Source organism: Buteo buteo, chromosome 9 (genome assembly GCF_964188355.1).
Source record: "Buteo buteo chromosome 9, bButBut1.hap1.1, whole genome shotgun sequence".
NCBI classification, from domain to species: Eukaryota; Metazoa; Chordata; class Aves; order Accipitriformes; family Accipitridae; genus Buteo; species Buteo buteo.
Genome location: NC_134179.1, coordinates 1,419,570 through 1,439,894, shown reverse-complemented (window position 1 = coordinate 1,439,894; position 20,325 = coordinate 1,419,570). Strand labels below are relative to the sequence as shown.

At 48.2% G+C, this 20,325-nt stretch overlaps 1 protein-coding gene across 1 annotated transcript; it reads right to left on the bottom strand.

Moving 5' to 3' along the window:
• Nucleotides 1–3,567: 3,567 nt before the first annotated feature.
• B3GAT1 (beta-1,3-glucuronyltransferase 1) lies at nucleotides 3,568–18,493 on the bottom strand. Its single transcript, XM_075036707.1, has 5 exons — nucleotides 18,382–18,493; nucleotides 14,883–15,391; nucleotides 11,935–12,231; nucleotides 4,947–5,065; nucleotides 3,568–3,699 (listed from the first exon to the last, which is right to left on the bottom strand). The coding sequence occupies exons 1-4, from the start codon at nucleotides 18,491–18,493 to the stop codon at nucleotides 4,979–4,981; spliced, it is 1,005 nt and encodes a 334-aa protein (XP_074892808.1). The 3' UTR covers nucleotides 3,568–3,699; nucleotides 4,947–4,978.
• Nucleotides 18,494–20,325: the final 1,832 nt, after the last annotated feature.

Sequence of the window (20,325 nt, the reverse complement as noted above, 5' to 3'; positions counted from 1 at the left end):
AAGGGGTTGCATACATGGGAGAGCACATCTGTACTTTCTAGTTAAACCTGCTGTGAAATCTTGGGATCTTGGATCCTGTTTTCTTCTTTCTTTTTGTCCCTCAAAACAGAAACACAGCATTTAGAAAAGCATGACTTGTTTTTTTAACTCACCAGCTCCGCAGTCACTGAGGAGCTGCCATCTCTTTAGGGAGAGGAAGAGATCAAATTCAAGCTGCAAATCTGTTCAGAATCTCCGAGAAGTCGCTCAGCCCCTGCTTTCCGTTCCAGTAACCAGAGGATTCAGGCTATGAGAGAAACACCAAACATGTGCACTGGTCTCTGATAATGGAGTTGCGGGGTATTCTGGCTCTTAGAAACCATAATTTTATTTTACAAATTTAAATACATTTTGTTTAAAACTGAGAACAGGCAGTGCAACTGTCCATCCTGGCCAGAGCTGGTCTTACTGAACATACGTATCTCTGCTCCCAAGGACCACGGTAGCCCCTGTGCAAGTTGGAAGGGCCCAGGCTCGTGTGACCAACTTCAAGGAGAGTGGAGCATGTATGCAGGGTTGTGTTCAGGACTCAATCCTTTGCGTTTTTCTGAAAGTTATTTCCTTCCAAGGAGGGAAGGTTGCAACCCAGTAGGGACTGGAATTAAGATTAGTGAAACAAAACATGCAGCTAGGAGAGGACATCAGTTGGAAACTATTTAAATGGTATGAAAACTTTATAGACCTTTAAAAATGTCTCTTTCCACTCTAGGGTTTGCAAACTGAAGTGAACTTGGAAAGCTAGTACAATAACAGAATAAATCTGCTTGAGTGCAGAGAGCTACTGTTTTAATACAAGATAACAATACCCGTTCCCATAGAGCAGCCAGTGGCCAGTAGCATCAAATGCTTTCTATCCAAGTAGCGCTTCAGCCAATGCATCTAAAGGAACTTTTTGTAAAGGCTATGTAGCAAGGCTTCTGTGACTGGGAACTAAAGAATGCAACTTTTCCCCAATGGTTTTGATATACAGTGGGAGAAAATAACTTACAAAAAAAAATATATATTTTTTTTAAATATTAGGAAGTACACAATGTCATTAGTTCAAGGGGAGACTTCCGCACTGTGAAGCTAACAATCCAATCTATAGCATTTTAATAGTTCTATATGTTAGGGCTAAAAATAACCAAGTCCATTTCCAGGCTTACGTTTTCCCTTAATTCAAAGGTAAAATTGTGCTTCAGACCTTTTTGAAAGAATTGGAACAGTGGGGGTTTATCAAAGGTTTGACAACAACTATGAAGGGGGATGTAAGTTTGGGGATTTTTAAAGGGGCTGGAGGTGGGGAGAAGGGGTATGTTTGTTGTACCTCAATTTCTTCCTCAGCAAGTTTGTCAATCATCTCAAATACGGAGTCAACCAAGATAGTAGCACCCAGGTTCCTCTTCTGCATTGCTTAGTCCTGTGTCTCACTGAGAAGCAAAATACAATTTCATCGGAGAACACCCTTTCATCAATGCTATCTCAGTTCCTTTGATGTTACAGAACAGGTAAGAGGTGACTAATGTTCTACATGTTTTTCAACCTACCTCAAGCTGGGTGCTGAAGAAACAGAGCACTAAGCACAGGATCCCCTTTACGAGGGTGCTGCTCTATCCATCAGAAGTTAACTCTCGAACTGCTCCAGCATGGCTTTTCACACCAGTAGCTCTGCAGTAGTATGGCATGGCCCTGAAAAAGGGGCTAGGGCTGAAGGATACATTCCAGCAGAATGGTAAATGCACTACCATCAGCTTTTAACATTCAATCCCTAGTTTTAAGCAGTTAATTTTATTTTTTAAGAGTGGAAATTCAGCTATATGTAGGAGCACCCTTCAGAGAATCCCACAGCTAATGCTCATGTGAACCAAATTAGAGCTAAACAGAACCAAGATCTGAGCCTGGATGAAGTATTACAGTGTATGGCCACAACAGTCTCATTAAAACCTACTTCCAATTATTTTAGCACGGATGAATAGAACCACATGCTGTAAACATAACTCCATCCAGGAACAGTGGTCAGCTGGTAGTGGTCAACGGCTCAATGTCCAGATGGTGTCCCTCAGGGGTCCATATTGGGACCAGTACCGTTTAACATCTTCATCAGTGACATAGACAGGGGGATCCAGTGCACCCTCAGCAAGTTTGCAGATGACACCAAGCTCAGCTGACACGCCTGAGGGACACGACACCATCCAGAGGGACATGGACAAGCTCGAGAAGCGGGTCTGTGTGAACCTCATGAGGTTCAACAAGGCCAAGTACAAGGTCCTACACCTGGGTCAGGGCAACCCCTGGTATCAATACAGGCTGGGGGATGAAGGGATTGAGAGCAGCCCTGCTGAGAAGGACTTTGGGGTACTGGTGGATGAAAAGCTGGGTGTGAGCCGGCAATGTGCGCTCACAGCCCAGGTAGTCAGCTGTATCCTGGGCTGCATCAAAAGCAGCGTGGCCAAGCGGGTCAAGGGAGGGGATTCTGCCCCTCTGCACTGCTCTAGTGAGACCCCAGCTGCAGTACTGCGTCCAGCACTGGGGTCCTCAGCACAGGAAAGACAGGGGCCTGTTGGAGCGGGTCCAGAGGAGGGCCACAAAAGTGATCAGAGGGATGGAACACCTCTCCTATGAAGAAAGGTTGAGAGGGCTCCAGGGAGACCTTATTGCAGCCTTTCAGTACTTAAAGGGGGCTTAGAAGAAAGATGGGGCTTATAAGAACTTTTTAGCAGGGCCTGTTGCAATAGGACAAGGGGTAATGGTTTTAAACTAAAAGAGGGTAGATTTAGACTAGATACAAGGAAGGAATTTTTGATGATGAGGGTGGTGGAACACTGGCACAGGTTGCCCAGAGAGGTGGTAGATGCCCCATCCCTGGAAACATTCAAGGTCAGGTTGGACGGGGCTCTGAGCAACCTGATGTAGTTGAAGATGTCCCTGCTCATTACGGGGGGGTGGGGGGATGTGGACTAGATGACCTTTAAAGGTCCCTTCCAACCCAAACTATTCTGTGAACATAGAGGTATATGTCAGAGTGCCCTCCAAACCATGAAACTAATGAAGGGAAAGGAGAGGGAATACAAAGAGAACAGAGATACTTAATGGGTTTGTTCTAACCTGCCTTGCTTTTCACCCTTCCCCGAAACCTTCCTGTCTTGTGCAGCGTAATAAACACTGATTAAAGTAGGTCTAAAATTAAGGGCAAAGGTGCCATCTCGGAAGGCAGCTGTCCCCTCCACGAACAGAGAGCTGCTTGGGCTGTTGCACACATAGCCACAAGGTACACGCGTCTCAGGAAAAACAAGTCACCAGGGGCCAACACGCTCCTGTGGGCATTCTCACCCTTGCTTTCAGGTCCTGTAAAACAGCCCCCTCAGTCTAGACTACCATTCCAGCTGGGCCACATCTTCAGTGCATCGTGCCCTGCATGCACTTCTCCCAAACTGAGCATCTCGCGAGGCAGCTGGTCTTCTACTGAAGCTGACGTCAGTCCTGTATTTTCTGTGCTTTTTCTCCACCTCCAGAGCGTCTGGTTCTGCTCCGAGTCCAGGAGGAAGGGCAGGGGAATCCGGGTAGTTTATGTATGCAGTGTTGCTTGTTTTCAGTATGCTAAAACTCTTGGAAGTCAGCAGAGGTCCTGGCTGGTTGTATGCTGTGGAGAGGAACCTTGCAGGCTGTGCATGAAGAAATCTTCTGCAACAGAGACACAACCAGCATGTATATTACCCTTCTGCCTCACTGCAGTTAGCTGCCACCCCTTGGAACTATCCCAAAACCCATCTCAGATTGCAGATCTGTGAGTACTGCTGCTAGGCAACTGGGTGTTGGTGAAAAGCAGTTGTGACAGCGCCGAAGAGCTATGGCCTCTCTGCAAAGCCGCTATATATAGTGCAGATAATAGGCAGTGCAGACTTTCTTCTGCTGTCCTGCCAATGGGCCGCAAAGGCAGGCCACTGCAGCAGGCAGGGCTCCATCCAGTTAGCCTGAGGGAGTGTGCTATAAGAGAGCTCGTTACTGTTAAAAATATACCACTGCTGAGCAAATCTACCCCTTTCCTTTGCTGCTTACTTCTCTGTATTCGAGAGGAAAAGAGAACAAGCAGCAACCTTCTCTCCCTTCCAGGCCTGGTTCTACACTCCATTTAAAGGGAGTAGAGCGTTTATTTTTTTCCCCATAATAACAAGGTGCAGCAACATAGTCTGGATGCAGATACAAGCGAATAGCCCATCCTTTAATCTAGCAAACCAACTGCAGAATGTACTATGGAAATACAGAAGACTAAATGCACCAGGGTGCCCAGGTAATTCAAGGTGAGAAGCCAGGGCATGAACAAATGAGCAGGATGTCAGCCATCAAAGTGCATGTTCTTTCCTCCTTTCCACCGAAGAAGACGCTACGTGCTCACCTTAGGTAAACAAACACCTCTTGTGGGGTTTAATCCACACGCTCCCTTGCTTGTCACTGACTTTGCGTGGCTTCGATGTGGATACAGATTAAACTCTTCCCTGAGTGAAAGCTTCTGCCTGACTTAAAAATGCTTTCACTGATACTGCTTTAGCTTTCCTCAGGTGGATGAATCCGCATCCCTCACCCTTATGCTTTAGCTATATTAGTCCAGTTAAGAGGGCAATCTTCTTGTTTAGACAAGGGTTTGTTTTTTTAACAATGTAACTTCTGCCTAAACTCTCACTCCCTGGATTTCTCTTCTTCCCCCCAAACCTCTCACCAGGTATTTCCCCTTTAGCACCTTGTCTTAAAGATACAAAAAGAGAGATTAACTAATGGTCTCAAGAAGCTTTGCAGTAAGGGAAGGTCATAGATGTGAAAAATAGAAATTAAAAAGCACATTTAAAAGAGCTCTTAGCTTTTCCCTGTCATTGTCTAGTATTTTCCTTTTTTACTGTTGCTTCTCATTGCTCTTCAAAAACGTGAGCTCTTACCTGGTGTTGGTCTCCATTCAGCCTTGCCACAGTCAGATTTCCACATTGGGATCTGTGAATCCTTTCTTCCCCTCATTCACCAGCACAGGCTTTTCTGTCCTTGTATGCCAGACTAAAATCTGAAGAAGCCAACAGAAGTCATTAGCTGCACTTCTTCACTGCATTAACAAATATTCTTGCACATTAAATCAATAGTGCAATTTAACCATCTACCCTGGAGCCTAATGGCGCATTCACAGCTGAAAGGAGGTTTGCATAAAACTTAATTTAGGCAGGCCTACTGCTATCCAAAATGCACAGTGCACAGAAATTACCCATTTTACAGTGTACTGTCTTGGGACATTAACCTGCTCCTTCCATGTAGTTATCAGCCATCTTCCTCGAAAGGCTCATCAACCTTTTCAATGATGTAAGGCAGTTCCTTCACAACCAGAGAATCACATACGTGTTTCCTCACAGACCAAGTTCCTTACTCTGGTTCTGGGTTATCATGTTACTACACCCTTGGCCAGCGTGGGAGTTACTTGCTAGGCTCAGAGTGGAAATGCAAAATCTTGCCACTTCAGGTCACATAGTGACTCATGCATTAGAGGGAAGAGGCGGTTAAACTGACTACCACCAGCTGCTCCAATCGTCACCGTTGCCTTTGGTTGTGTGAAATATTAAAATTAATTTTTCAGTGCACCTCTGAAAATCCATTTTTGGAGGGAAGACATCAGTCTGCTCCCTAATCTATCACTTATTTTTCACTTCTAAATTCTTTCAAGACCCTAAAAAGACACGAGAGTGACGCTGATCTGTGAAGTACTTACTGCTCCTCCATTTCTCTGTTGCAACCTCTGCCGTCTCAGAGCTGCAAGATGCAGGAGGTAGGTACAGAACACTCCCTTCCTCCCCCATGCCCTGGGCTGCACGCAGCCCTTTCATAACCCAGCAAGCATTAGTCTACCATATCACCTCAAAAGCCCCATCCACACCTCCTTTGAAATGCTGGCCCCATGCTGCCATCCACTATTCTGTACCAGGTCCAATAGGTTGTATCACTTTCAAACCCCTCTCCAACTTGCTTAAAACAGAACTGAAGCTTCTACTAAAAGCTTTCCTCGGTCTTAGCAGCAAAGTTTAATACAGATCAACATCTGTGGAGGAGAACAGGAAAAAATATAAATTGAAGAGGTGGTATAACATTTGGGGGGGGGGGACTATTATAGGTAAATAGTTTCTACTAGCTGTGCTATATACTGCTGGCACAGACAGTTCTGGAAGCTGTTTAAAATACTCTCCCCTCGCTAGACTCAATTATACTCATTGCTTTGCTCCTAGAACCTGAATTGCTGGGAGCAGCTTTATCCCTCCAGAGCTAGTTTCCTGCTTCCCTTCACCTGTTCGCATTGATATTTCCTACCTTGTGGGGGTTTCCCTCTTGTTGCTATGACAATACTCTGCACATTTAATCCAAATACCTGCAAACCATTTCATACGCAGTCCCTGCTTTTCTGAAAAATGAGGGCACGTTCTGTTTCCAAAGGATGAACAAAGCACTTTTCAAACCCTTCTGGTTAAACAGGAGCACCCCCACCTTGCCAAGAAGCTGTTTGACCAAATTTGTCTCTGATGTGAGCAGTCACCTCTGGTGCGGGGCTTAAATCTCACCTGCTAATACCAAGGCAGTAGAGACCAACTGCTGTCTGGAGCAGGTCCAAAAAACCATTTCATCGCTCCCCCACAACCACTTCAGAGCCCACTCATCAAAGTTAGCCCTTATTATAGTCCTGCTCACCCACTGCAGCAACACTGCTGCAATTACTGCATTACTTTCCTATGAAAAGGCAAAACCAAATAGGTCTGTACAAGTGGCGCTCAGTGCTATGCAAGCATCAGTTATGGGCTCCTCATCCAACAAACAGAATGTATAAACCTTAATGTAGTCCAGGTGCTAGAAAAATCTTGTAGCCATTTCTCCTTTCCAGCAGGAACAGGTAAGAGTTCTTTCCACTTCTGACACGTAAAAACTCAACCCTGCTGATGGCCAAGGGCTGCACTCTGCCAGGAATGGGACTCACACTTGAGCAACTCTAACTACATACTCCATAAACAGAAGACCACAACTATGCATGATTAGCTTTTCTTTAAACTGGATCCCACTTTTGCATTGTTACAGCCAAGTACCAAAAAGACAGTTATATTAACTAAAATGGACCAATTTTTAGAGTTTGCAGCTTGATACAGCAGCTTCTACCATTTTTCATGCTGTGTTCTTTAATGTGGGAGGGACATCACCATTTAGTACAGAAACACCTGCTTTTCCTCTCAGCCAATTGCTTGATTTTTTCCACAAGCGGTGTGTTTGTTTTATGCCTCAGGGAAGCCTTGGCTTTTGCAAAAAATACAACTTGCAAGGGAGTAAACAGTATCTCACTTTCCCTGAACAGTGGTTTCATATAGGTCACCTGAGGGAGTCCCCTTTAAGAATGTCTACTATTGCAAAACACTTCCAGTCAGTTATAGCCTTGCCATTCAGAATCACAGAACACAAAACAGATCTAAGACATTACAAGGATTCACCTCCATAGCAGATTTCTTCATTGTCTTCTAACAGGAAATTAAAAAGCAAACAGGCAAGTTGACCTACAGTTGGAGGGGTCACAGGATTTTAAGCACACAGGCCCTCCATGGAGGGTTTCAGTATCGTTATGTGAAATGGAGACTACACAACGTGAAGAAAAAGAGGCACCAAGCTGAAACAACAGATTTGCTTCCTCCCAGCTTGTGCAAAACCAAATTTCTGCAGGCTCTCTTAAGCATTGTGGGCTCTTCTCCCAAAAGCACATCCATTGGTTCTCCCTGTAACTCTTGCTTTTCTCATATGTCGAGAGAATTGTGGCCACTGCTATTAAATGAGCCAGAGCTTAAACAGTAATCTTCAACTGTGCAATTATATCAACTCAAAGATTTGTGCTTTGTGATGATGGGTATTACAGGCGGAACATAGAAGACCCCAAGAGAAGAAAAGGTTACAGCGGTCTAATTTGAGCTATTGCAGCTGCAGCACAGATCGGAGGGTCCACCGTGGAGCAGTGCAGGCAGACCGTGCTGCAAACCCCCAACTACTCTGATGTAAACTACAGCCTTCAGCTGTGGTACAGGGGATGGCATTGGCACAGCAGTTCAGGTGACTAATCAGGACAAGACAAGGCCAAAAGAACCCTCCGAGTTCTGCATGTCTGTTGTAAAAATCAACAGCTCGAGCACTGGTGTCTTCACTGGCGTGCGTGTGAAGCTTAACCCACAAAGTGCCGTCACGTAGCAGTCAGGATACTGAAAGCTCACCGCAAACCACTGGTCACAAACCCACATGAAAAGAGGAGCCCAATCTCAGGAACAACCTAACCCAAAAGAGGACAGATCTTCTCCATCCGTACCCTGCTGCTCAGCCCCTGCAAGGCCAAGAAAATAAAGAGCTCGTGAAGCCGATTCCCCCGCCTGCTCTATGTAGCACCACAGGATAAAATCAGGAGGAAGCAAAGTACTCCTTTTCAAGCCTTCTTGCCTTAGGCTGACATTTTCCCTCTCTCCTGCCCATTCTGAGCCAGTTTTAGCTGTTTTACACCTGTGACATCGCAAAGTAGCCAGTTCTGCTCTCCTTTTGCTGTGCAATTTCCTGGCTGGTCTCCTCCATAAGCACAAGGACTTATTCCCCTCCCAGAGCCAGTTCCAAGACCCACCGTAGCCACAGTGTTGGTGTGGGGTTCAGGTACTGCTGGGAGAGCTCTCTTTGCTCCCCGTTCTCTAGCCTGTGTCTGATAGCAACCTGTTATACCGACTGTGGCATTTAATAGTGCCCACAAGCACCTCTAAGGCTCAGAGACAGCCATTCCCAGCCCAGCGCAAAGCTGCCAGCCGATTCCCTTTCACAACATCCACCTAAACACTGAGCTGCTAACCCGCAGATTTAATCTCAGATTTTACTCAACCACAAGATAAGGAGAGGGGAGGAATGACTGCTTTTAGCCACCACTTCAATCCCAGTGAATTGCTACCAAGACCACCCGAGTGCACAAAAGCCTGCCTCACCCAAAGAAACATACCTATGCCTATCTCCCTGGAGAATGGCCTTGCATTTTGGGGTCTGTCCTCTTGTGCCAGCCCACACTGAGGCTTTTTCAATAGCTAGGGCCGCTCCAAGTCTCCCTCCTTTAAGGGCTCCCTGGTTGAGCACGGTGCAGCTTGTTACCTCAGGTGTTAATAGAAAATGGGGAGCAGAATATGTCCCAGTTACATCAACCTTATGGGAATACAGAATCTCAGACCACTATCCTGTGTCAACGGATTGAAGAGAGTATGGTTTGCTTTGGGGGTGTGCATGTGGAAATGCAGAAGCAGCAGAACACAGAAATACATAGCATGCTTGCAAAGCCTTGTTTCCTTACGACTCCAGTATAAACCAACCCTTCCCTCCCGATAAGGAGGGATAATTCTCTCCTTTCTCCTTGGCAATTAATACTGACTTCCTTAATTTTCTCCTTCATTTTGGGCAGTTCCCAAATCAGAGAAAATAAGCAGAATATACGTCTTTGGCCAAAGCTTAAGCTTTTTGCAGGAGTGTGCATTTGTGGGCTGAATTCTGTTAAATATTACAAATACCAGCACTGCACACAGGGAAGGCAGCATTTTTGTAGAACAGATGTCTATGCTTATCTTACATACTTCTCTGATCCCTCCTTAATGACTCTATCTGAGCACATAATTTTTAATGTAAATCTCACTGCAAAGCAGGAGTATGGTTATGCTTAACAGAAGCAAACCATGACAACTGCTGGGAGCACACTAGCACAATGAGAAAGAAGTCTGTGCTTTGAGCTTGGGGCAAGAGGACCCCAGACCGCAGCCTACTTCTGTCCTTCCCTGCTGCTTGTCTGGACTTTCCTCCTCGTCAAACGGGTGAGCAAAACAGCAATTGGGAAATGGAGGCTGCTGGCATCAGCTAAAAGCAGAAAGGCAAAGCTCAACCTGCAAAGCTCCGCTCAGAGTTTGCCAGGAGCAGACAGCATTCAGTTCACAACAAGGACGCTTGTAAGATCCCCACAGCCTAGCCAAAGAAAGAAATGCAGTCTGCTTCAAATCCTGGCCAGCAATTCCTGCTTCCTCCCCATCTCTGACCCGCAGCTCTTGTGTGACAGCATCGACACGGCAGCCTGTCTGACAGCACCATTTTTTTTCCTCCTGCCTGGAAACAACCTTTTCCTTCCTCTCCTTCTTCCATGTGTTCCTCCACAACCATTATTTCCTATCCCCAGCCTCTTAACACAGCTTCTTTCAAACAGTTATTTACAGCAGGGACAATATACCAAAGATTGCATAGCTGGCCATGAAGTAAACACCCCTAATCTTCTGTACACCAGCCTAAAAGCAACCTGTGCATCTCCCTTGGCCTGTTGGAAACACATTTATTTCCAGCCAGTGCTTTTTTGTTAGCTAGTAGGGCACGCAGTGCCCAAGATAAGAGGTCTAATTTTAATCCAATCTCTTTTCCCACCCTTGGGAGACCATCTGTGTTATTTATCCCAGTGCTGGACAGCCATAACAACACACATGCAGATTTAAAAAACGAGGCACAGCAGGTATCACTTAATAAACAAAATTCCTTCTCCCCCTCAGCTCCTCTTCCTTATCCCCGGACTCCTTGCCGGAACACTGCTGAACATCGAGATCCTTGTTTTAGCGTGGCTGTGGGTGGTGGAGCAGTGCAGATGGAAAGCAAAGACAAAGGTTATTACTCAAAATTTTTTCCTATCCCAAAAATTGATGGAGGCTTGGGTCCAACTCTGGGTCTGTCGGCAGTAACAGCTCATTTGTAAAAAAAGAAAAATCCCCCTGGGACAATTAAACAACAAAAACTCCCTAAATCAGACTGGGTGGTGCCTATTACAGACAAAGGCATGAAAGTGCTACACAGGGGTCTGTGATCTCAGAGGGACCCCCTCCATGCCTGAGGTGCTCAGTGGACCCACTCACAAAGCCTTCAAAAGCACTTGACAGCACCTCCATTGCTGATGTGCTGTGATTGATGCCTGTCACACTAACCAGCATTGTCTCATTGTGTCTCGCATGCTCCCCTGTCATTCCAGACAGATATCCATCTGTTGTCTCTCATCTTAGACTGGGAAGTCTTTAGGGCAAGAACCATCATCGCGTTCTGAATTTCTACGTTATTTATCACATAGGGGTCCTGCTCCATGACCTGGTGGCTCCTAGGCAATGTGTACAGTCAAATAATTAACAGTCATTTGATAGCAGTAACCCCCCCCCCCCCCCCCCCCCCCCGCAGAGTGAAGCTTTATGGAAGCCTTCTCGAGCTCAGAGCAACATGCCAGGCATTAAAACATTTCTACATGATCTCTGGCACAGAAAGATCCAGGTTGTTGTGGACAACTGCAGCGATGTTGCATAGATGTCAAGAGGGAGAAGGCAGCTTCGCAGGAAGGCAGTGATTGTGTGAACAGTCTTTCCCGGCAGCCGGGAAACACCGTGGCTTGTACTCCTGGGTTACAGCTCAGATGGGTTCCAGGGGGCCAAATCTCATAGGATGCTGGCTTATCACAGGAGTACCAGTACTCAAAAGCCCCCTTCAGGAATTCATGTAAAGCAACCGGCATACATGTCACCTATGGAATTCCCTGATCCAGGGGATGAGCAAGGCCACAGGTAAGCCCACCTTGAAAATAATAAGGATATTTTCTAGAGGTAATATAAGAAAGAGGAACAGTTACAGGGGAGAGAAGACTCCATATTTCAAGGCCTATGGCAACTGCTAGCAGCCTGCAACCAAAAAAGATAACTGCCCTCCACGCATTTTAATACATAATTGCCCATTCCCAGCTCCCTTGCAATGGGGATGTGCTCTCTTCAAACGCACAGGACAAGTGACTGAACGGACTTTCTCCTCCCTCTGGATCCTTACAACCCATGTACAAGGAAGAGACCATACCTTAGTGCAATTGGCAGCTTTCGGCTCAAGGTCATTCAAGGTCACTAGTTCCCGGAGCAGGCTGCTCTCTTGGTAGCCTCCCTTCACTCCCCGCAGTTTGAAGTAAGCCTGAGATCGCTGGAGGATCAGTCTGAGGTTCACAGCAAACCCCGCCATGTCTATAGCAAAGGGGCGATGGGGGTCGAACACAGTTTTCCAGCCATAGACCTTCCCTGCAGCGTTCACTTTGGGTGACTCATAGCGCAAGCCACCGACGAAGGCTACTGGCCACACTGACACCTTTCTGGTGCTGCGCATCTGGAGGTAAGGAAAGAGAAGAGTAGGGTGGGTGCGCACAGAAGGATCGGCTGCACGCGACTTCCAACACGCAAACCGGCACGCCAGCAGAACGACTTCGCCTTGTTCACTGTCCTGCAAGAAACAAATGCCCCTGAGCTTCAGCACAAACCCTAGAGCTAAGAGCCTGGATGAGATTCGCAGGCACCCTCCGTGGCTTGGACCAAGCCGCAGAGCTCATTACTCACCTGTACAAGGATGCACATTCTGGAGCTGGAGAAGCAAAGTGCTTTGGAAGGTGGCAGCTAATAATAGCAATAGTAACGGATAGCCACGGAACCAAGCATGAGTTCAGTGCTGAAAACAAAGCTGCCAATAATAAACATAACTGAGATTTAAGAGTGTTTTTTTGTCCAGAGGTCTTTAGAGCTGCTGGGCATCAGTCCTCCACATGGACAGCTGGGGAAATCAGGACATGGAGGAGGAAAGCACCTTGTCCAAGGCTGCCTGGAAATGCAGGAATGGCATATCGAGGAAGAAAGGTGCTTTCTCTGAAAGCTAAGGAGTTTGAGCTGCAATCTCAGCCTATGAGCCTCAGTAAGGCTAAAAGCATCTTTAGAATGAGGCACTGCAGCTGTAGCCCACAACCTCAGGGACAGCTGAGATGCGCAGCCTCTCCAGAAACTCCCAGCATGGAGGACGATGCTCTGTAGCTGCTCCTGTTACCCAGTGGAGCAATGCTGGATGCCTCTACTCCCTGCCGAGTCAACAGAAATAGATAGGAGCCATCACGGGACGCTTCAGATGCCTGCTCTTGCCAATGCAGATGCTTTGAATGCTAGTCTGCCCACTCACCCCCCAGTGCCCTGTCCTGCTATGCTGGCAGGCTCAGCCTCGTGTTCTGCTCTCAGCCTAGTCTCTTAGATCAGGGATCTCCCAGAGCTAATCTCATCACTGCTAATTACTGCAAACGAGACCAGAAGAGCTCTGGCACTTGCCCTTCTGCATTATACACATGCTAACGGCAGCCCCTGTCCACAGGGAACAATAGTGCGTGTCTTCTGCATTTCACAGCACATTTCATTGGCTCCATGTGACCTTAACTGCAGCTACATATCAGAGAGGAGAAGCCTCTACGAGCAAAGCACAGGGGTGAGCGAAGGAACCCTTTCTACTTTATTAACGTGTGGTGTCTGTCTCAAGATGCTGCCAGAGCAAGCCTCAAAGGGGACTGTGGAAGAAAGACATTCAGTCTGAATTTGCTTTCAGCTTTAAAAGTGTGTACACTCCTGTGGCTATCCAAGCTCAAGCGAAAGCCATCAGGGAAGGGGAAGGGGGCATATATGGAGTGAATAAATAGGAGATCCCTGGTATGAAAACTGGCAACTGGTGGGGAAGGAGGCAATCCTCCTTTCTTGTCCCTTGCTGCAAGAGCTCGGCCTCAGGAGAGCAAAGGAACAAGTAATTTCTGAGCTGGAAGCCAGGTGAGGTACAGCGTACCTGGCACTGTAAGACCACTGCATGCCTGCAGACAGGAAAAGGCACAGGAGTTCATTTAGAGCCCCAGTAGGAGTGGAACAAACAGCAGTGGTGGGAAAGCACATGGGAATTTTCCCCGGCTCAAGCCTGATAAGACTGTCAGGACATGCTGAAATTCAGCCTGCCATCACAGCTCCTGGAGCCCCAAACTTTCAAGGCCGAGATCTCAGCCCCATTGCCTACTTCCAACAGCCTGGGAGAGCATCCATCCCCTGATGCTGCATGCGGGAGAGCTCCAGAGGCGAGCGCTGCCCATGTCTCCTGGCAGAGAGACAGCCCTCTCCGAGGCAGCGCGCAAAGGGCACCGCTTTTCTGGGAGCAGAAGCAAGCACTGACAAACGCACGCTCCTGGCATGTGCAGCAAGCCAGAGGCAACCGCACAGAGCATCTCTGAACAAGATGTCCTGCGAGCGCTAGGACTGTGCTGACACCGTTCAGGCGTAACTCTGAAAGGGCACTGCTACCTCGGCTGGGGATCTGTGCAGAGCAGGTGCCAGGCTCTTGACAGCTATAGTATTTAACCCGTGGACACTCTGGGATGAGAGCAAACAAATGCAAACAGCAAGCAAGGAAGAGAAACCCCAGGGACTCCTCCAACAAGAACAAACATGAATTAACAGACAGGCAAGTGCAATATATAGGAGTGGCAGAGAAGAAAGGTGGATAACATCAGGTCAGGAATCAGCTGGAAATCTCCTCCAGGGTGAGCCATGGAAGGAGGATGACTAAGGTTTCTTTAGCTAGGCACGTGCTTCTGCACAGGCACGGTGGACAGCAAGCGATGTTCCAACTCTAACAAGGCTCCCCACAGGGGGAGGCAGCTCCTCATTAGCCTCCTTTACAGTAAACACTATGTGCCTCCTGGTCACACACCACAGGATAAACTGAGGTTCCTGTTACTTCGCACAGGATGCCTTTGACTCTAGGAAACACACACTTTGTGGCGCAGTAACCAAGCCCCCGAGAAAACTTCAGGACAGCCGCAGTGGGACCGTTCTACAGCCAAGACCTGGTCCAGAGCTCAGGAGAGGATGTACGCAGCATCTCCTCAGCTCAGCACGCAGCATCTTTTACACCCCGTGTGCCTATCGGCTGTGTTCAGTCAGTTGGGAGCCCCCCCAGCAGCGTCTTACCTCCTCGAAGAGCTCCAGGCTGTAGGTGTTATCGTCATCGGCAAAGTAAACAATCCCAGGCTGGCTGTTATTTTTGTTAAAGGTCTCTCTCAGCCATCTCAGGGCAAGGTTCCTCTGCATGGTCCCCCGGGGGATGCGGGGATCCCTCATGTCTCCCCGCAGCTTGTAGTTGCGGGGCGTCTCCACGTTGAGGTGAGTGTAGTTGAGCCCCGTGTCCCGCAGCAGCCGGGTGATGAGAGGCGTGCGCCGCTGTGAGTCCTCCACCAGGATCCAGTGCAGGTTTGGGACGTGCAGGAGGGTATTGGCCAGGCGCGTCAGCTCTGCCTTCTGCACGGGCCGGCTGTAGGTGGGTGTAATGACGTGGATGGTGGGAAGGGTGTCTGACCACGGGGGTGGGCGGGTATAAACATATTCTGTCCTCACCACCTCCACAATGTCCCGGTCCGACAAGCAGTATTCCTTGGAGTCCAAGCCTGCAGCGAGATCACGCCGGGAATCACCACCATCATCTGAGCAAGGGTATGAGAGAGAAGAAAAAGCCGCATGGACTCAGTCCTCCAGTACCCCCTGACTGAGCCAGCAGGCTGCTTGCTAGTAGCAGGTCACCCTCATGGTTTCAGAGGAAAGGAAGCAAGCTCGGATGGAGGGTTTAATAAATAAGTACACAAATAAATAAAGGAATCAGGGACAAACACACACGAGAAAAGGATTTCCCGCTGTTAGAAAACCGGCTCCAAACAAGGCCTGAGAGCCCTGGACAATGCTGCGGTTGAGTGCTCAGAATAAGCGACTTCAAAAAGCACCCAGAAGAGACGGGCTTGTACAGCAATTAGATCTAGATAAAGAAAACAGCAACATGGATTGACAGTCTGTCATTCCTGAAGAGCTCCAGTGCTCTGGGCACCACACTCAGCGGGACAGGATTCACGGCTCTGCACTCAGGCGCTGGAGCACCTGGACTGGGAGGCAGGGAACTAACTGGTGGAAAATACCAAGTCAGTGAAGATCCCCCAACAGCATCATCTGGCCACGATACTGCGGTACCCCACTGCTCTCCTGACAGGCTTGGGATGGGGCACAGAGATGCAGGGAAAGACACACTTCCAATCCAGAAATGGAGAGTAGAAATTAAAGCCTGTAATTGTGGGCTTTTTCCTGCAGAGTCTTTCACCTGCCTCTGACTAACCTCTCCTCAAAAAGACCCTACCAGTCTCTGAACATAACAGCCCATTCAGTAGTGCTGATGTGAACAATGAACAGCATATATATATAGGATACACTGATCCACACATATAAAATCCTTGCAAAGAGACACTTGTTCATGATCAGCTCAAGGGGAAAAAAAAAAAAAGTTCATGCACCTGTGACTTTTCCAGGGTGTGACTTTCACACTGCTGTACCGCTGTAGACCAGCAGGAATACCACAGTCTACAGTTGGGAACTGGGAGAGATGAAGGGGCACCTCCATTCAGGATATAAGCCAGCTGCTCTCTAGCAGGCACATGCTACTTTGAGCCACAGATTTTGCAAAACCAGCTACTACCAGGAACTTCAGATGAGAAAGAACAGGAACAGACAGACATTAGATCTGACCCAGCAGGGTACTACCTATGGTTTTTTTCATAGCATGCTACTCCTCCAGCACCATAGACTTTGATACCAGCCCTGAACCAAATGAAGGTCTCGTACTCCGTGGCATTGACGGAGGGAGGGTGTATATCTGGTGGGGGGGGGGGGGACAGGGACAAGGTGTACTGCACGTGTTGGTGTCAGGCTCTATGTAAGGCAAAGCACATCAGCATCACATAGCAGAGCTCTCTGAAAGCAGAGGACACTGGAATCAATTAAAAAATAAACCTGCAAAATGCATTGGACACAGACACAAATGTAATTAGCCAGGATGGTGGTGCTTGAGACAGTTTGCAAACCCCTGCAGGTCAAACCCTCAGCTGTAAATCCTGGCATATGTAAACACTGCCGTTCTGCACTCGCTAGCGTAGAGATGCACATCCCTTTTTCAGCACCTGCTACCAAAGGATCTCGGAAACGCATTAAAAGAACAAAATGATTTCTCCCAAAAGCTTTCAGGTTGGTCTCTATCACCACTCATTTTCCACTGGGGGCTCAGAGAAGCAGAGGCAGAGGAAGTGTCTTACCAAGGGCTTCGGTAAGTTCAGGACTGAGTCAGAGCAGCGCAGTCTCTGTGCCGTAACTTCAGCCTCTGTGGCCACTCACAAAAAACAGCTCCCAGTTTTTAGGGCATTGAATCAAACTGGTATACAGACAGTGTATTCTCAGTAGTCTTTCAAGTCCTGTTTTAAAGCCCAGTAGATCCCTCATCCTCTGAAACACTGTCCACCTTCCAGAGGGGACCACAGACATTTTTCTCTTAAGAACTGCCCAAAGCCTCATGGGCGGCTGTCAGTCCTCCAGGGGGAAAAGTAAAGCTGCTCAGGACAGGGTCTGGACTTCTGACAATTCAAACTGCACAATCAGACTGTTCAGCAAAAGGATAAGCAACTGTGGAGCATGGGCGCAAACAATAAAATGAAAAGGGGAGAGACTCTCCCAGAGAAAGGGACCAGAGAGGGAAAATGAGCTGGCCTTCTTCCCCACAGACAAGCCTCCCCAAGCTGACCTGCCTGCTCTGGTGCTCAGCAGAAGGGCAGAACCAAGCATGAAGACCTTAGTAGGCAGCACGGCTTCTTCCAGCCCCCAAGAGCTCTCATAGCCCTTGGATATTGCTGCTATGCCAAGAGCAGGATAAAAACTAGGACCCTTCTGGCCAGAGAGGATTCCTCAGAACTTCCTTGCACTCATCTGATTTGGGCCAGGGCTCTATTTAATGCTTTGTGTAACAGGTAGCGTGGAAGCTGACTCTCCCATAGCACTGTAACTCCACCAAACAAGCAGGTGACGTGCTGACTCTTGCCTTCTCCTTCAAGTGCAAGAGCAGCAGTTTGCTGCTTTCCTGAGGACACTTAAAAAATGCTCCTTGCCTCATGTCTCCCAGAGCAGCTGTCTCAAGTGGCAGCTTTGTTTGCTCTCTTTTTTGCAGCTCTCCTGCTGGACTAACTTGTGTGCAGAATGCTGCAAAGACCAGCAGGAAGGGACTCCTCTCTTGTGGATCATCACAGAACAAAGAAACGCATCCTCCTTCAGTACTCTGACTGATTCTGGGTTCGGGCCACTGTCTTGTGGCGACATAGCACCGTACCAGCTACTAGGAAGACAATTAACTCTATCCCAGCTGAAACCAGGACAGCCATAAAGAGCTCTCCAAGTACAATAAGCACATCCCATGGCTTGGAGTTTGATGTCTCTGAAGAACCCCTGTGAGCACTGGGCTGTTCCTACAGCAGAAGTGGGGAGGCTTCTGCATGAGCATGGACTGGGAGCTGAGATGAGCATGGCTGCCATGGAGAAATGAAATGAGAGAGGAGATGAGGACGAGGGAGGGATGCACAGGCTTGGCATGGGCTGGTTTGATTTCTCTCACCCTTGTGCACTGCAAGCAGTGGAGCAATGGTGCTCTGGTGCCAGACGGTGATTAGTAGTGTCCAGGGCAGAACTATCAGCACGATAGCCAGGATGTCTCGTCTCTTCGGCATCTCCAAGACTGACTGGACCCACAGCTCCTCATTACCTGACAGTGAAAACCCCAGAGACAGAACAGCAGAGCATATGGAGAACAGAAATAAATGGGCAAGAAGGAACAAGGACAGAGAGAGAGAACGCGAGAGAGGGAGAGAGCAGCGAAGGCGACACGACTCGTAGGTCTTACCAGTGCTTACAACCCACCCATTGCAGAAGCAGGTTTGGAGGGGCCTCAGCTGCTGGGACCAGGAGCAGGAGGGCACTTCTACAGGACACTGCTGGAGCTGCCAGCAGGAACCTCAGGGACTTGTTTGGAAGGAAACCTGCAACACAGAGCAAAGGTGAGTAGGCAGAGAAAAATACTAGGGAGCTGCTCCACAGAGTTCACAGATCCTCCTCAAGAAGAGCAAATCAAACTGGGGCAGTAAGCAACAGAACTGTGTCCCACCCCCCCAGGGAGAGGTGACTCCTGGCTGTCCAGAGCCTTGCTTTCCTTGGCATCCACTTGTCAAGCAAGGCCCTTGCTTCAGCCAAGCAGAAGTTGCTCGTTGCTGCAGAGACCATAACGACCACATTACTTGCCTGGGACACCAGCAAGTGCTCTGACCCACCAGAGCCTCTCCCTTTGCCAGGCAAAGAACTCAAGGCTGACTGTGCCCACGCTCCTGGGAATATAGCTCCAGCAAAGCTAGTGACCCTGTGTTTTGCCCGTCATTGTAATCTCCTCAGCTCAGGCCATCCCGCTGGCATCTTTGATGCAGCCAGTTTTAACTCAGGCTTCCAGTGGCCTGTTCAGGTTCATTTCTTCCATCTCGGAGGTGTTGCGACTGGAGTATATTAAACTGCCACAATAGCTTAGTTTGATTCAATACAAGCACATACAAGATTTAAGCAGACTGTATTTTATCTGAGTATCTTGGCAAGCAAAGTATATCACTTAGCAGGGACACGCATGGCGGACAGTTTGCAAACATGGGTAGCAGTTTAGTACCACTGTTCCCATGTGGGGGAATGCATTAGCCCACTGCTAAAAGGGCTGCATTGCAGATAAGGGAGAGCCCAGAGAATACTGCAGTCGAAGGCAGGGAGCAGCCTGCTCTGGGAAAAAGCACTGATCTCCCACTGCACAGCCGCTGGCTGGCTGGTCAGTCACCGACACTGCAGTGCCCTGGAAACTACCAGATCCCCTCCTTAAATCGGAGAGGAGCTCCTCAAGCCTGGGCTGTAGATACAATGCTACTTTGCAAATATTTTTCCTGAGACCCTTGGAGCTTGCTTTTTCTTGGTTGCATGGGGCAACCATCTCTCGTAGAGAGATCCAGGTTCAAATCCCTGATTAGCTTCATTTGGATTAATTTGAATTTCCCTTGGCCATGCCTTGACCACTGGGCTGTACAGTCAGCCTCCAGCACTGAGCCCAGTGGAAGACTTGAAGTGAAATGGTTCCAAGAACCAACGGGTTGCCCTTTTAAGGTGCAAGCAAGCAATATTCAAGTTGCTGGACAGAACCTAGCTCTTCCAAATTAGCACTTCAATCACAGAGGTAATAATTTGCCAGGGAAAACAAGGGGTAGGGAAAACACAGGTTGGCCTTCGTCCTCAAAAGCGACATGTATATGTCCCTCAACAAAAGTTTCAGTGAATCCATTTTTTTCCACACATACAAAACCGCAACTTGCCAAAAAATTTCCAGCCAACTCCAGCAAACAGCCCGTTCCCCGCTCAGAGCTCTCTCACGACGGAGAGACCTGTCACCTCTCATACAAAACCTGTGCCAGAGATCACAGTGCCAGCATCTACGGAGCTGGGGACGCATCCTCCTCACGTGCAGCCGCCCTCCTCCAGC